The 18,633-nt window shown below is 41.5% G+C and overlaps 1 protein-coding gene across 1 annotated transcript in view; it reads left to right on the forward strand.

The window, feature by feature from the left end:
- Window positions 1-14,466, forward strand: part of LOC139755920 (baculoviral IAP repeat-containing protein 7-like) — a 15,432-nt gene extending 966 nt beyond the window's left edge. Inside the window, exons 2-7 of the mRNA XM_071674676.1 lie at window positions 8,812-8,892; window positions 9,603-9,995; window positions 10,368-10,777; window positions 10,866-11,060; window positions 11,714-11,804; window positions 13,642-14,466. Of these exons, the coding sequence (XP_071530777.1) occupies window positions 8,841-8,892; window positions 9,603-9,995; window positions 10,368-10,777; window positions 10,866-11,060; window positions 11,714-11,804; window positions 13,642-13,835 (1,335 nt within the window). The 5' untranslated portion in view covers window positions 8,812-8,840 and the 3' untranslated portion in view covers window positions 13,836-14,466. The remainder of the gene's footprint in view (window positions 1-8,811; window positions 8,893-9,602; window positions 9,996-10,367; window positions 10,778-10,865; window positions 11,061-11,713; window positions 11,805-13,641) is intronic.
- Window positions 14,467-18,633: the final 4,167 nt, after the last annotated feature.

The following is an 18,633-nucleotide window of genomic DNA, read 5'->3' on the forward strand; positions in this document are numbered from 1 at the left end:
GGACAACGCGGCAAATGGAACTATGGAAGCGGAATTGAACATAGGGTGGATGAGGGGGCGAAAGTTTTTAGAGCACTGATGAATGTTTGGAAAGAGGTCGTTGTCTAGGAGGGCACAAATGGTTTTGGTTGAAGGTATAGTAGTTCCAACAATGTTGTATGGATGTGAGACATGGGCTATAGATGAGGATGTGCGGAGGAGGGTGGATGAGTTGGAAATGAAACGTTTGAGGACAATGTGCTGTGTGAGGTGGTTTGATCGAGTAATTGATAAAAGGGTAAGAGAGATGTGTGGTAAGAAAAAGAATGTGGTTGAGAGAGCAGAAGAGGGTTTGTTGAAATGGTTTTCACATGTGGAGAGAATGAGTGAGGAAAGATTGACAAAGAGGATATTTGTGTTAGAAGTGAAGGGAACGAGGAGAAGCGGGACACCAAATTGTAGATAGAAGGATGGAGTGAAAAAGATTTTGAATGATAGGAACCTGAACATGCAAGAGGGTGAAAGGCATGCAAGGAACAAGAGCTGCATTTGAACGATGCGTGTGAAATGCCTGGGGTAAACCACGGGAAGGCCCACGGGTTCTGGATGTGTATAGGGAGCTGTGGTTTCGATACATTACACATGACAGCTAAAGACTTGATATATCTGTTCCTAGCGACATACATACGTATAAGCTGGGAACATCACATGTCTATTATTTTTCCCATAGGATTTACAAAACATCTCACAGAGACATGCCACCCAGCGAGACCTGGCAACTCATGCAACAAAGGAGTTTTTCCACCCAGAAGCAAACAGACGGAATCACATTTACCTCAACAACATATAGATAACAACAGTTATGATAAATGTCGTGCCCCGCACACACACACGCACACACACACACACACACACGCACACACACACACACACACACTGTAATCAGATCTCAGTTCAAACATCTGATAAAAGATTACTGCGCAGCATCTCCAACAACACCAGGTACCTCACTGAAGGACCACCAACAACAGTAGGTACCTCACTGCAGGATTTCCAACAACTCCAGGTGCCTCACTGAAGGACCTCCAACAACACCAGGTATCTCACTACAGGATTTCCAACAACACCAGGTGCCTCACTGAAGGACCTCCAACAACACCAGGTGCCTCACTGAAGGACCTCCAACAACACCAGGTGCCTCACTGAAGGACCTCCAACAACACCAGGTACCTCACTGAAGGACCTCCAACAACACCAGGTGCCTCACTGAAGGACCTCCAACAACACCAGGTGCCTCACTGTAGGACCTCCAACAACAGTAGGTACCTCACCGCAGGATCTCCAACAACACCAGGTACTTCACTACAGGAACTCCAACAACACCAGGTACCTCACTGTAGGACCTTCAGCAACACCATGTACTTCACTACAGGATCTCCAACAACATCAGATGCTTCAGAACACCGTCTCCAACATTGCCATATGACTTCCAGCAACGCAAGATAGCCCACAGCTCTGTCTCCTATATCATCTCCAACAACATCAGATACTTCAGAACACCGTCTCCAACATTGCCATATGACCTCCAACAACACAAGGTGTAGTCTGTCTCCTATATCATCTCCAACAACCCCAGGTATTCCACGACACTAGCTCCATAGCGCTCTATCTTCTCCAGCAACACCGTACACTCCACAACATCATTACGAACAAGGACAAGTATTCCTCAGCAACATCTCCAACAACACTAGGCACTCGACAGCGTCATGCTGAATACTCCATAACATCATCTCTATGAACACCAGTTACTCCACAGCTTCATCTTCAACAACATCAGGTACCCAAAAACATCATCTCCACCAACATCAGGTACCCCAGAGCATCGTCTCCACCAACTCCAGGTTACCCCAGAGCATCATCTCCACCAACACCAGGTACCCCAGAGCATCATCTCCACCAACACCAGGTTACCCCTGAGCATCATCTCCACCAACACCAGGTACCCCAGAGCATCATCTCCACCAACACCAGGTACCCCAGAGCATCATCTCCACCAACACCAGGTACCCCAGAGCATCGTCTCCACCAACTCCAGGTTACCCCAGAGCATCATCTCCACCAACACCAGGTACCCCAGAGCATCATCTCCACCAACACCAGGTTACCCCAGAGCATCATCTCCACCAACACCAGGTACCCCAGAGCATCATCTCCACCAACACCAGGTTACCCCAGAGCATCATCTCCACCAACACCAGGTACCCCAGAGCATCATCTCCACCAGCACCAGGTTACCCCTGAGCATCATCTCCACCAACACCAGGTACCCCAGAGCATCACCAACACCAGGTACCCCAGAGCATCATCTCCACCAACACCAGGTACCCCATAAAATCCATCTCCGCCAACACCAGGTACGCTACGCTACATCGTCACCACCAACAGGCTTTTACCCAATAACTTCAGTCATAAAACAATCCAACAACCACAGTTCCAGTTTACGAATTCTCCTGTCGAGCCAGGGAAAAAAAAAAATGGTATGATAGGCAAGGATTGTGGACGAGATGGGTTCCCACCCCTGTGTTTTGAGGAAATGGCCTGAATATGCTCCTGTGCTTGCTCGTCTATTTGGCCTCCTTCCCAAAAATGAAGTTGCCCACAGCGACGAGCAGAGCATATCGAAAACACCCCTAAATGTGTATGTGAGAGAGAGAGAGAGAGAGAGAGAGAGAGAGAGAGAGAGAGAGAGAGAGAGAGAGAGAGAGAGAGAGAGAGAAACCTACCTACCCATAAGCACCTATGACGAAACTTTTGTTGAATGGCAAGAGTAGCGCGTACCGCCCTCCGCTGATTATCTCTGCCGCCACACTCATGAATATAAAATATTCGTTCATTCTTGGTTCGTCTGGGACTGTCCTCTCACATGTATTAACTTTTATGTTTCTGCAATCGTTTCATGCATGTTTCTCATTGTTTCTTATTTCTTCTAGTGGTACGTGGAACAGCCTGTCTGGCTAAAGTGCATACAACTCGGCTATTTTTTGCTAGATATATTTATCGTGCAGATGCGATAGATCTCTCTCGCTCTTCATGGACAAAAAGACTTCTGATATCGTATTACCTTTTTATCCTTTCAGTCTGTTGTCATGCGTAGATTAAGATGTCTCTTCCCCACTCTCCCCGGGTGTAAAGTTGGAAAAATCTTTAATGTTCATCTTTGCTTGGATGATAACCGCACGTCATAGCCGTATTTAATTTTGCTTCTTATATATATACATGAAATAATGTCATGAACAGTTATTTTCTCGAGTGTGAAAGTTCTCATTATCATACCGTTCAGTATTTGCCCCGACTGTGTTTTCTTCTATGTTCTTCGAATTTACGCATTTTATACTTACGGGGTGATGATTGCTGGATCTATGACGTTTCTTTCACTTTCTGTTACCTTTCCGTCTTGTACCTATGGTGTGTCGTCATCAACGCATTGTTCCGTAATCCGTGATAACATTTGCTTAATTGATGATCTTCATTAGATTCCAACACCGTTCACTTCTGGCTATTATGTAACTTGCATCGTTTTATTTTGTGTACGATCCGATCCTGTCGTTGAGTTAACCCTCTGTCATCCACAGAGCGTCCTGACAATACATTCTCATCCTTCTCTGTTGATACTTTGATAACAAGGTTACTTTATAGACTTGTGGCTGAGTACTGCTGCTCCCTGTGGCACCCACGACAGAACATTATCTGCTCTGGATTCCCTGTTAGTTAAGAATTCTTCCATCCAGTTGCCTATCTCACTCCAGTGTGTATCTAGGAGTCTCGGATCCATTCTGTTGTGATAATGCATGTCAGTCAGCCTAGCGCATCCATTTCAATCAGCCTAGCGCATCCATGTCAGTCAGCCTAGCGCATCCATGTCAATCAGTCTAAGCGGCATCCATGTCAGTCCAGCCTACGCGCATCCATGTCAATCGGTCTCGTGCATCCATGACCAGTCAGCCATAGCGCATACCAGAGTCAAACAGCCTAGCGCATCATGACAGTCAGCCTAGCGCATCCATGTCAGTCAGCCTAGCGCATCCATGTCAATTAGTCTAGCGCATCCATGTCAATCAGCCTAGCGCATCCATGTCAGTCCGCCAGCGCATCTATGTCAGTCAGCCTAGCGCATCCATGTCAGTCAGCCTAGCGCGTCCATGTCAGTCATCCTAGCGCATCCATGTCAGTCAGCCTAGCGCATCCATGTCAGTCAGCCTAGCGCGTCCATGTCAGTCAGCCTAGCGCATCCATGTCAGTCAGCCTAGCGCATCCATGTCAGTCATCCTAGCTTCATCTTCAATTACTCCACCACAGTGACACTCATTTATTATTTCCATGCTGTATGATGTAGTCATTTTGGTCATTTCTATGACACTTGTGAGATCCGATAAGGTTGTATCATTCGCTTCGACACATATCTGAGAACATGACTGTATTATTTGTAGAGATAAGGTCTATCGTATTGCTCTCACTTGTCAGTCCTTGGTTTACATGTACAAAGGCTGAGTGACTCATAAAGATTAATTAGTTTTTGGGGGGAATTTGTTATATTTCTCTTGGTGATCCATCATTTTACGTAACTCACTTTTGTGTGATTATCTTAAGGGAACACATTGATGTACGTTATTAAGAATCTATTTTATGTTTTCTTTTTGCGTTATCAGATTTTGAATTATTATTGTATGTATATATTATGTCCTAAGGGTTCGTTATTATTTCTCTATTTGTCCTTAGCTATTCTTTTTTGAGCTTTATGTATTTGTTTCTCGTTTCGAGCAAGCCTCTTCTGATTTTCAGTGGGAGTTTTTTGTTGTTCTTGATATTGAGCATATTGCTCATTTTTTGTTGTCTAATTGCCATTTAAGCCGAGACTTTTCTAAATTCGGTTCTCGTATAAAAGAAATAAAATTACCTTTGCTCTAGTGGGTTTTTTGTGGCCAGTGCGAGTCCTGTTCATCATTTTTACATCTCGTTTGGAACCGTTTTCATTTACTCTCTCTCTCTCTCTCTCTCTCTCTCTCTCTCTCTCTCTCTCTCTCTCTCTCTCTCTCTCTCTCTCTCTGTTCTTGCCACCGTCGACTCATTTAGAGCATTTCCAGTTTGCTCTTCTGTTCGACTTTCAGTTGATTTTTTTTTTTTTTTTTTTACCTCCAAGTTCTGCGGTTCTCATTCGGCGCGATCTCCATTGTGTGTTCGGGTCTTTCGGTTCGCTTTTGATTCCACGACCTTGTTCGTCGACACAGAGAGAGAGAGAGAGAGAGAGAGAGAGAGAGAGAGAGAGAGAGAGAGAGAGAGAGAGAGAGAGAGATTAGGGAAGCTGTGAGCTGCGAGAGGAGATTGGTATCTCCGATAAAGGGTGGTTCTGTCCGTGCATGTTGGTCGTTATCGGGGCGTTATTATAAGCCTTATCTCACCGCTTTATCGGCGGCTGGCAGCTGTCAAGCCCATCGACGCCACTGAGACTCGAGCTTTATCACTAGCTTGGGAAGGGACTTCGAACCGATCCATCGTACAGATCATACTGACGCATATCATTACCAGCGAACTGATCCATCGTACAGATCACTCTAACGCATGTCATTACCAGCGAAATGATCCATTGCACAGATCACACTGACGCATATTATTACCAGCGAACTGATCCATCGTACAGATCACACTGACGCATATCATTACCAGCGAACTGATCCATCGCACAGATCACACTGACGCATATCATTACCAGCGAACTGATCCATAGCACAGATCACACTGATGCATATCATTACGAGCGACTCTGTCTTTGTTCGTGAATGTCACTCACAAGATGGAGTACGTACGTGCTCACGGCGGAAATGCCAACGCCCATAGGAAATTTGGAGGTAAACAGGCTCGAATCCTGGTTGCGGCAGTTGGTCCACAGTCAACCCAGCTCTTCATCCACTCCTTGGGATATGCTCGATAATTGGATTCCTATTCGGGCTAGGATATATATATATATATATATATATATATATATATATATATATATATATATATATATATATATATATATATATATATATATATATATATTTCTTTTCTTTTAAACTATTCGCCATTTCCCGCGTTAGCGAGGTAGCGTTAAGAACAGAGGACTGGGCCTTTTTTGGAATATCCTCACCTGGCCCCCCTCTGTTCCTTCTTTTGGAAAATTAAAATAAAAATGAGAGGGGAGGATTTCCAGCCCCCCGCTCCCTCCCCTTTTAGTCGCCTTCTACGACATGCAGGGAATACATGGGAAGTATTCTTAATCCCCTATCCCCAGGGATGATATATATATATATATATATATATATATATATATATATATATATATATATATATATATATATATATATATATTCTTATTTTGCTTTGTCGCTGTCTCGCGAGGTAGCGATATATATATATATATATATATATATATATATATATATATATATATATATAGAGAGAGAGAGAGAGAGAGAGAGAGAGAGAGAGAGAGAGAGAGAGAGAGAGAGAGATAGAGAGCTAGAATTACTGTAATCAATTTATGCAGAATAATCACACTATGTTGTCGTTGTGAAGTTCAAATCATATCCCCTCTTTTCATAACCCAGCACTTATATGTCGAACTTCACTGATACATTATCTCTGCAAAATCTACATCCATGCATCTAGACACGTATACCATGACCGAGATAAGAGAAAAAGAAAAGAGATAGTAGCAGTTAAGTCCCAGCGTACAATAGGAGACATACAACACACACACACACACACACACACGCACACACACACACACACACACACAAATACACGTGTGTTAAGCTCTCTCCTCATACATGCTTCTCAGTCGATGCGTAATATCTGATCTAATCAGTTAAATGACTGATACCAGCCCCACGCAGAGACCGTGGGTTGGACTCCCGTGGTGTAATGGTTAGCGTTCCTGACCGTGACGCATTCAGGGGCCCCTTTCGCCTAGGATCGAATGAATAAGTTTGAATCCTTGTTGTGGCAAAAGGTCCACAGTCAATCCAGCCATTCATCCACCCATCATCCACCCGAAGGGATTGGTCGATGAAATGGGTACCTGGCTGAAGCTAGGATATATATATATATATATATATATATATATATATATATATATATATATATATATATATATATAGAAAACGCCCGATAGATAGTCAGGCGTTTCAGTGGAAGGCTTTAAGAGACGAAAAACGCGTATCGATAACGGATCTCAAGTGGTAGAAGATCAATAGACAGAAAGAAATTTAGAGAAAAACTAAAATAAGTGATGGGAGGAGAGGTTAAGGAAACGATCTCTTAAAACGAATACATACTTTCACCCGAGCAGACACAAAAGAAGGAGGAGTGTGTAGATAACTTCATGAGGAAGGAAAGCGAGTGACTAATGACATAAGTAACACACACAAAAAAAGATACGTGTAGTATATCTAGGTTACCAATGTTTCTGATAAGACGGCGACATATTTCTGTCACACAAATGGTGACTCAAGTCTCTCGCTTCTCCAAAGCTGAGCTGTGATAAACCCCCTTCCCACCGTTATCTCAAACCGTCCTGGACGAGAATGCAACGTACCATACATTTCTACTCTTGGAGTTCGTTAGTTAAGGCGAGAATCTGTGTGCGTGTGTTTGTGTGTGTGTGTGTGTGTACTCATTTTTTCGCGTGTGTCTGTTTGTGTACTCATTTTTTCGCGTGTGTCTGTGTATGTGTGTACTCATTTTTTCGCGTGTGTCTGTGTGTGTGTGTGTGTGTGTGTACTTATTTGTGTGTGTGTTTGTTCATGTCTATTCATATATGTGTTGTCATATAAGTCGACACATACATAATTCAATTCACCGACTGAGAGTCATTCTCAAGTTGCCTGCTTAATATATATATATATATATATATATATATATATATATATATATATATATATATATATATATATATATATATATATATATATATATATATATATATATATATATATATATTTCCCACCCTGAATCTCTCAGTACTGAGGTAACTGGTTACCTCTTGCAGATTACTCAAAGTCGATAAGAACCGATACCACATCTGGTCAGTAGTGCTGAGCAACGAATGACGTAGCAGAGGAGATCAAAACCTGTACATTCTAAAAGGACAGAAAAAAAAAAGAGAAAATATTGGAACTAAAAAAAAAGAAAGATCGTCAATTCTCTAATTATACATTTAACGTTCTTAAAAACTGCGTAGACTTGTTTTAAAGAGATTTTGATAGTATTGAAATATTTTAAGAGGTTGCGAATTCTATAAACACATTTAACGTGCTTAAGAACTATATACATTACACATTTAACTTGCTTAAGAACTACGTAGACTTTGTTTTTAAAAGATTTTGAAAGTATTATAATGTTTTGATATGGTTGCATCTTACGAACTGATCCTTGAAAAGAATTATTTCAAAACTGCCGTTGTAACAGTGCAAGCTGTTTAAGATAGCACTCAATTGATAGAATTCTTAAGTCAATACACAGTTTAATGTTTGTTACACGACCATATATCAAAGTATATGGATATACGTATAGTACAAGTGCACAGTAGTATATGTAATGTAACTACATAGTACATGTTACTTTCTGAAGTCCACTTTTGATATGTACAATTGCGATATAGGATTTTAGGTAACTCCTTTTCAAGACTATATATTTTCTTTTTCTGTAAATTTTCCACAAAAAAATGTCATTTTGATTCTAAAGGTTGTATGTAATTCCATTTTAGTTCAACGAAGGATCTTCTTCTTCCTTCAGGTAATCCAGCAGGAGGCTTAGAGACCAAGATGCCTGACACAATGGTCAACGGCTCCCAGTGGCCGACGCACCGCCGACTACGTAAGTTCCAAAGGGCGCCTCGCTGGTTCCACCCTTGATTCCTAAGACACTCGTAGGGACAGACACCGCCGGTTCCAGGAGCGTTCCAGTCAGTCGGCCTTAGTCCCAGGGGCGGGGAGACAATGGTGGAGGGCTTATTCCAATGGTGATTTTTCAGCTCCACGGGTGATCCAGTGGTCATCAATTCCAGGGGGAACATTCAGTATCTACCATCAGTTCCAGGAGCATTCTTATAGATACCATTAGTTCCAGGGGCATTCCCATAGGCGCCTCCAGTTCCAGGGGCACTCCCATAGGCATCTTCAGTTCCAGGGTGCGCTGCTTTATACGTTTCCAGTTCTTCCAGTTCCAGGGGCACTCCTATTGCTACCCTTAGTTACAAGGACGCTCCTATAGACACCACCAGTTCCAAGGTCACTCCTGTAGACATCTACAGTTCCAGAGCCATTCCTGTGGCTACCTTCACTCTCAGTGGATCTCCTCCCAGATCCAGTGGCACTCTTATGGTCTTATCTTAACCTTGGTCGCCACCACTGCTGTTACGGTATGATAGCTGGATACATAATTAAGACGTTCGCATGTAAGAATTCTCTGCACATGAAGAACAAGCCACTTAAAGAGTTGTACTACCTACAGGTTTCCACATGATTATCGCTCATATGACCATTTTTCTCGTTCTCCTAAACGCCTTCCACCCCCCCTCCTTACAGCTGAACTTCGTCGGGAGCGTCGCTTTCACTGGCAGTCCGACCTCCTGCTGGAGTCTGTGAGGCGCCAGACCTTCGCCAACTGGACGGTGGACTTCGTGGAACCGGACCAGCTGGCCAGAGAAGGTTTCTTCTACTTACAGATAAGTGACCACGTCCAGTGTGTCTTCTGCCAAGGGATTGTTGGCTACTGGGACCCCGGGGATCGTCCCGATGTCGAGCATCGAAAGCACTTCCCCAACTGCGCCTTCGTCACCAAGGAACCCACGGGGAACGTCCCCCTGTCGCACCCTGCAGACGACAGGGGTAGAGTGTACCGCCTGCTGGATGAGTACCACTCCTTCAGGGTCGCCAGCACTCGGCCCGTCTTCAAGTCTAGTGGAAACTACCATGTGGGTGAGTCGTCCCCCTCCCCCCAACACTATACAGAGCGAAATATTAAAAAAAATAAAAAGATCGATAACATCTTCAGCTAGTGTCCGGATAAGATGCAATGTTCGGATAAAGATGCAATGTCCGGATCTGAAAGATGTAATGTCCTTTTTCTATATCTAGATAGATGCAATATCTTTTTTTTTTTTCTAGGCATGAATATGTATTTACAGCAACACTAAAAACGTAATTTTAGTCAGAGACTCAGTAAGCTAGGATGTGCTTAGCATATAGGCCGCAGCCGTAGTTGTATACTAACTTCAGTGACTTCGGCAGGAAAGACGAAGCTGATATTAGAATCATGTGAACCTGACGGTGTTTTTGCTCTTCTCTCAGATGCCAAGGTGGTGGACAGGAGTCATTTAGCCTACAGGCAGTTCAACACAGAGGCCTCCCGCAAGCAGACGTACACCCGATGGTCCAGTGAGATGGGCGTCAGCGTCGACGCCCTTGTGGCTGCAGGATTCTTCTACACAGGAGTGTCCGACTGGGTCCAGTGCTTCCACGGCGGCTGCGGGCTCTTCTGCTGGAGGAAGGGTGACGACCCCATCGCAGACCACGCCCGTTACTACCCGTGGTGTCCCTTCATCAGGACGAAGAAGGACGAGGAGGCCTCTACCTCCACCACCACCACCACCGCCACGCAGAAGATATGGGGTGATAATGACCCTCCCTCAGCGGTCATTCGGCCCATCGCCCTTACTGACGAAGAGGCCAATCTCCTCCTGGCTCATCCCATCGCCCAGGTAACCAATCAAGTCGATCTCACTTCGTTCTGCTCTCAACACATCCGACTAGAGTAAACTGTATGAACTCTCGCCTCCGTTCTTGCAGCGCCTGTTGGCGATGGGACTCTCCGCGAACTCAGTGAAGGGGGCGCTGAAGCAGAACCTGGAGCTACGGGGAGGATTCCGCCGCACGGTGAGCGAGGCACTCGAAGTCGTGTTTGACTTCGAGGAGAACCAGCAGAAGATTGCCAGCCCGGGGTCCAGTACTCTCCTACAAGAGGATGCTCCAGGAGGCACTGAGGTCAGTCTGGCTATATATACGTGTGTGTGTGTGTGTGTGTGTGTGTGTGTGTGTGTGTGTGTGTGTCAGCTAGCCCACCAGCCAGGATAATAGGTCATGTTTTTGATCTGGGTAGGGGAAGTACAGGAAAGTTGAGGATCGGGTGTTCGATGTGTTCGTTCCATCATGGATATGACGAGTCTTGTGATATGCTGAAATGTTTTCTCTATTTTTCATAATCCCAAAAGATGGGTGTTGTCCTGAGAAAAGACGTACAAGGGACTCGTGTTTGTCTGGAGAGTGTAGTGTCAGGTGGGGGGGTTGTATGTCTGGTGAAATGGAGCTAAAGATTGGGTTGGGTTAACATTTGTTTAGTCTGTCAGGTCATTTGGTTGTATAGGTTTGTTGTTGATACCATGTTATCTGATGGTGGAGGGGAATTAGTCAGCACAGGATGCTGTAGTGTGAGGCAAGAATGAATAAATAATTTTTCTGTGGGGGGGAAAGTTGCTGGGATTGTTTTGAAGTGGTTTGGGACGGGAGGAGAACCATTGATGCTACATAAAACAGATTGACGAGCGCGTTTGGGGTATGACTGTGTTCAAAACGTTGCTTAAAAGTTCGTAAAATGTACGTGCTATAAGCAGATACTTCCTTTTCTTCTTTGTACTCAGTTGCTAGCGACGGAGGGAACACCTACATCTTTAGAAGCAAAGGCTATCACTGAAGACGCGACGGCCCAGTACGAAGCCTTGCTACGAGATGGTAAGTTGTCGTATTTGGTCATACGAGAGATAGACTGTGGTTGTCACTTACCTACGTCACTATGGTGTGAATTACGTGTTTATCACTTCCTCTTACGATCAAGAAAATGTAATGATGAATTACTTAAAGAGGAAATGACGAATATGAGTCATTGGAAATCATGAAGATTAAGCTTCGTTTTTTCCTAAGACTGTAGTGACATAGTAGGTCAACCAAGGCTCATCCAGTTTTCTTAAATTTATGTGATCATTATATGATTATATATTATCTTAGAAATGGTCTGGTTTAGGCTATGAAGTTCAGTCATACTGGAACACTTTACCTTTCTAGAGAACTGATGGCCAGAGTGTAAATATGGGAACTGTGACATACCCAGTGTGTTACTTTTGTCTCAGTGTTTCCAGAAGAAGGAAAGACGGCCAGACAAAATCTTGTTTTGATATTAGAGGTTTTATGGAAGTATTACGTAGAGAGGATCTCTTTTTTTTTTTTTTTTTGTCATAGTCATAAGGTAAACACACACACATATATATGTATATTCCTATGAGTCCACGGGGAAAATGAAACACGATAAGTTCCCAAGTGCTTTTTCTTGTTTCATTTTCCCCGTGGACTCATAGAATCTATATCTTGATCACGCGCAAAATTGTGATCCTTTCCAATATATATATATATATATATATATATATATATATATATATATATATATATATATATATATATATATATATATATATATATATGGGCGTTTATGTATGTATATATATATATATATATTGGAAAGGATCACAATTTTGCGCGTGATCAAGATATTCCTATGAGTCCACGGGGAAAATGAAACACGAAAAGTTCCCAAGTGCACTTACGTGTAATAATCACATCATCAGGGGAGACACAAGAGAGAAATATAACAGTCAGTTGATATACATCGAAGAGACGAAGCTAAGACGCCATTTGGTAAACATGTGATTGTCCAAAACATACAACGAGCGTTCATAAACTTATCATTTTACAAATCTTATTAACAATAAAGTTATCTAACTTGTATAGACCATCACTAATATTAAGATTATAATTCTATGTGTATTTAATAATAGAAGATTCAATTATATTTTCTTGGTAATAGAGTTAGAGTTAATAACTGAGATGGCGTTACTCCAGTCAATATAATGATCATAGTTTTTAACATGATTAAACAAGGCATTTGATTCTTGTCCCGTTCTTATACTATATTTATGTTGCTTAAGTCTAACAGAAAGATCCTTACAAGTCTGACCAACATGAAATTTATCACAGTTTCCACAAGACACTTTATAGATGCAACCAAGAGAATTTTCTGGTGAATTCCTGATTAAGATATTCTTTATAGTATTATTGTTACTAAAGGCAACATTTGCATTAAAGGATGTAATCGCGGGAAACTGCGATTAAGTATGATATATATATATATATATATATATATATATATATATATATATATATATATATATATATATACCGTAGCGGGAAGGAGAGGAGAACACGGCGTCCGTTGTATTGACGTTAGCTACTAAGATATAATTTTCAGTGGGATTCGAACGTTCTTCCCTGTGGCCATGCACACCAGTTCCTCTGCGCAGTTTTAAGTGCCAGAGGTCAGAACATGGCTCTGGCTTATTTGCATGATGTATCGGGATGGTCTAGGCCGTCCCTTCATATAAAGTTCGTCGATTTTATAATATGTTCAGTTACAAGTCTTATCAATAATATCTGTATGTATTAATCATTATGGTTCTCTCTTCACGAAAGCTATTTCGTTCGTGGATCTATGTTAAGTTATACCTCCCGACCCTTACAGTGGCTGAGCTGAGGGCGCGTGTGCAGGTCGAGGAGCGCCGCCTCCTGTGTCGGGAGTGTCAGGTCGAACGCATTGAGGTCGTGCTCCAGCCCTGCTCTCACCTGCACCTGTGCGCCACCTGCGCCAGGCCCAGGGACATCTGCCCCACTTGCTCCACAGTGGTTAGGGGGACACTCAAGCCTATCATTAGCTAAGTGCCTCCTGGGGGAGGGTGGTCGTCAAGGACTTCCCGACGAGGGCTCCTGGGAGGAGGAGAGAAGGAGATTGTCGGGAACTCCTGACGAAGGAGGAACATGGGTTGTGTCCAGCAAGAAGGAAGTCCTTTCTTATGAACTTTATGAGAGTTAAAGTTATATATATATATATATATATATATATATATATATATATATATATATATATATATATATATTTTCCTATGAGTCCACGGGGAAAATGAAACACGAAAAGTTCCCAAGTGCACTTTCGTGTAATAATCACATCATCAGGGGAGACACAAGAGAGAAATATACCAGTCAGTTGATATACATCGAAGAGACGAAGCTTCGTCTCTTCGATGTATATCAACTGACTGTTATATTTCTCTCTTGTGTCTCCCCTGATGATGTGATTATTACACGAAAGTGCACTTGGGAACTTTTCGTGTTTCATTTTCCCTGTGGACTCATAGGAATATCTTGATTACGCGCAAAATTGTGATCCTTTCTAATATATATATATATATATATATATATATATATATATATATATATATATATATATATATATAATAACATACTATACAGAAGAATAAAAAGAAATATCCCAAAGGGATTGAGTCCATCAGTGACTGTTTGTTTCCAGACCATCCATTGACCTTCCTCCCTCCCTCCAGCTCAAGGTATATATATACTGAAGAGACAACATACTATACATGGCGCCCATGTGAGGTATTAGCCTCATCCATGACACGAATCACATTATGTGTCATATCTACCACATTATGCCGTCACAGTCATCATCTCACATAAGATGAGTGTCACCTCATGTATCTTAAGTATAAACTTAAAGGATTATAAGTGTCATCTAACGTATCACAAGTTCCACTCAACTTATCACAAGTTACTACATCCTATGCATCATATTTCAGGATATTTACTTCCTTTACGAAATTCACAGGAATTATTCAATAAACGAATAATCGCTATAAAGGATTATCGAAATCCTGATATTTAAAAGGGAGTGACAAAAACTGTGGTACTCTCATCTATGGCTAATCCAACACCTTATCACTCAGAACTCTCTCATTTATTGTTGATTCCAGTAGTATAAGTTTGGAACTGGCACTACCAACTCTTACCGAGGGGTGTGGGATCCTATTGCTTCGGTAAAGGACAAGATGAACCTTATATTTCATGTTTATGGTTAAGATGTCAATGGTGATTTGTATGAATGAACTTATGTTCATTTTATGATATTGAGCATGGCCAATGAGGGCGGTCTGATCCCACGTCCGTTCTGATTTACCGCGATTGCTGAAATACGATCTGATTTAACCAAACTTTCGTGCTTCCTTTTTTTCTCAGGTCGTTGAGTAGCAATTCAAAACAATTTTTCAAGGTTATTTGAATAACCCTCCCTGTGTATATATATATACTTAACCAAGTAGGCTCAACAAAGAAAAAAAGAATCAATGATTAACATCAAGACGATATTCAGTAATCCATCCATTCAGAAAAGCTTTATCTAAATCCTTAGATTTGTATTCACATCGACTCCACCTCATCCAACCAAAGCGAGAAACGAAATGGAGAGAAGAAAGGAAGAGAAGAAAGCTAGGCTTCTCTCTCTCGGAGGTGCAGATTTGATTATTTCGTCTTAGATTGTAAAAAATTTACGAAGAAAATGTCTATTAAAGGCAAACCCAGAATCTAGGGGATGAAATCTGAAGATAACTTTTTTATATGGAATTCTTAATACTTTCTTCTTGAGCCAATTTGATCCACAAAGTGCTGAAGACTAGAGTGTATAAGACTATGAAGGTATTATGGAAAAAAAAAAAATATTAAAACGGTGTGTTTTGTTTATCATTTGTGAGTTCCATCAATGTTATTTTTTCTATAATGCTTATATGGTACAATATAGGATTGCTTATAATATTCATGAATTACAATAAAAAGTTACTTATGATACTTGTGATGTACATTAGAAATTACTTATATTCTTATGAAGTACGTTAACACTTTATATTTAATACTTATGAAGTACATTAGAAAATTATTCATAAATCTTGTGAAGTACATTAAAGGATTATTCATAATGCTTATAAGGTACATTTAAGGCTATCACTGATACGTATAAGGTACATAATAGTATTTAACAGTTACGAGATCTATACGAGGCTTATCGACTAAACTCATGGGGTACTTACAATGCTCAGTCATAAAGCTGTAGATGAGGTATACATAAGATTAAGCTGACTTAACATTTGGTTAATGTCGTGGTAATCCACATACAAAAGTGTATATATATATATATATGTATTTCATCATTCTACTCTAATACAACGGAAATATTATCAAAATAGGAACTCAAGGACATTTTTTCATTATCTAGAAAATAGATAGTACTCAGAGACTAATAGTACTCAGATACATTTCTTAATCTAGGCGAATATACAAGGGAATGGCAAAGAGCAACTGACCACTCGGTCATGAGAGAGAGGTTTGGAACACAGAACTTAGGATTGTTAGAGAGAGAAAAAAGAAGCAAGGAGGTGGCTTAAGGCGAAAGTCAGTCATAAACGTGAAGTGATATATTTGTCGAGTCTGTTCATAAAGTTTATCCACGGTGTTGCCATCAACTTAAGTCGTCCTTGTGTGGTGTACAAAGTTCATACATCTGGGGAGGTTTTAGTTCAAGGATGAACAATTGTGATGTCTGTTTCTTTCTCTACACCGCCAAGCTCTGGAACTCTTTACCCCTCTCGCGTCTTTCCTAAACAACCACAAATTGACACTTTATAAAATACAGGATTCTCACAGCCTCCTGAGCATTTGTGATTGCATTTCCTCGTCTATTCCTTTTCTCACTCGACACGTTTTCGTATTTTATGAAAGGTCCTGGTGCCATTGTATGATTATCTGCACTTCCCCGAAATTTTCCATTCCACCAGTTCACTCGATATTATACTTACTCCCCCAGTCTGTATTATGTGTGGATTATATACCTTTTCCTAGTGAGTATGATAAATATAGTATACACTCCCATGATTATGTTTATGGTGAGTTTATGACAAGGAACTCTGCAGAATTTGGTGTAAAGTCGCCGAAATAGATACATTTGTCTTTGCGATTTTGTCGCAAGAAGTTAATAACACGTTAATAGTTGACTCATACCATCCAGTTTGCTCGTATACTGCCAGGGGCGTATACCATGTTCGTATCCACACTTCCATGTTCGTATACGCACTTCCCTAAGAGCACGTCAGTTTTCCCAAGTTAATCATACATTTTTAAGTCCATCTGGCATATTAAAGTGAAGTGATTTACTGCCATTCAAAACCCGAGTGGTAATCGTGAGTGGGTGTGGTGTGGGCAGCAGCCTACCCCGTGGCTGGACACTGTGAAAGAAGGGTAAACATTGTTCGCTCTCCCTACCCACCTCACCTTCCTCCTATGTAAACAAATAATGGCGTTTTCTGTGAAGTGGTTGGTCGGTGGGTGCCAGTGTCTTGTGGACTGTTGGTGTTAATCTGAAAATGAGTTTGACTCGAGAATCAACTGCGAGGCTGAGTAATGCGTAGTGATACGGGTTAGTTCGGCAACGACATCTCTAAATTGGTGTGAGCCAGTAAACTTTTCTTGATGGTTTGAATGATAAAGGAAAGAAAGCCAGTTGCCGCCATGTACATAGACCATCCAACATTGATATATGAGAAGTTATGCTTTCATAGAAAACGGTGGAATCATGATCCATAAAGGTAAGACCAATTTTCGGTTGTTTACGTAGCAGATGAGACATTCTGGGCCATTTGATATGTTGATTATAACTAGTTTTGATAGTGGTTAAATGTACTGATTAGGAGAGCCATTACTAGTATGGTAAATGATAGATTATCTATATGTATGTAGTTTATCGTAAATTGTTTCGGTGGGAGGCAGGAATCCACAATGATAAACAGCTTTGTTCAGTGGTAATTTGTAGATTACGTGGGTCAGTGTTATTTGTCCCTGGGTGTTGTCATGTATTCGGTCTACTAGCATAATTATCGGGAAGGAGTACACATTATATATACATATACGGAATAGCTTCTGCCCATTTCTCCGTTGAAAATTTCTCACAACTTTCTCCTTTGACGGAATTGTAATATCACCTAACTCAGTGGACATACTTTTGGCGGTACTGTAATATCCACACTGCCCTAGAAACCCCAGGTTATGAAAAACAGCCAAGTCTGACTGTTTTAGAAATCGAGATTTCTTTTCTTCAAAACAGTTGCTACGTATATATAGAGGATTGATCCGTCCTTGTATAGAGTACCGTTTTAACATCTGGGGTGGTTCTAGCTCTGCATCTTTTACTTGACAGAGTTGAGTCGAAAGCGATCCGACTTATAAACTGTCCCAGGCTAACTGCCAAACTTGATCCTTTGCCCTACGCCACAATCTTGGTTCACTTTCCCTCTTCTATAGGTATTACTTTGGTTTTTGCTCCCGAGAGCTGGCTGCCTGTGTGCCCCCACCACAAACTAGACCACACAATATTCGGCAGGCTGCTGCATCACATGAATACTGTGTGGCCGTTGACAACTGAAGGGTGGGCCGTTTTGAGCATTAGATGAATAACACTCTTAATTGGGAAATCATTCCACATGTTAACAGTCCTGTAGAACATTGTCCGCCCACGAATATGTCCATTACTACGAGAGTGAAATCAGACAAATCTAGCCTTAGATTAGAACATGATTGTTAAAGGCATTCGAGATCGATTAAAAAATGTGAAACAAAACCA

Source organism: Panulirus ornatus, chromosome 20, assembly GCF_036320965.1.
Source record: "Panulirus ornatus isolate Po-2019 chromosome 20, ASM3632096v1, whole genome shotgun sequence".
NCBI classification, from domain to species: domain Eukaryota; kingdom Metazoa; phylum Arthropoda; class Malacostraca; order Decapoda; family Palinuridae; genus Panulirus; species Panulirus ornatus.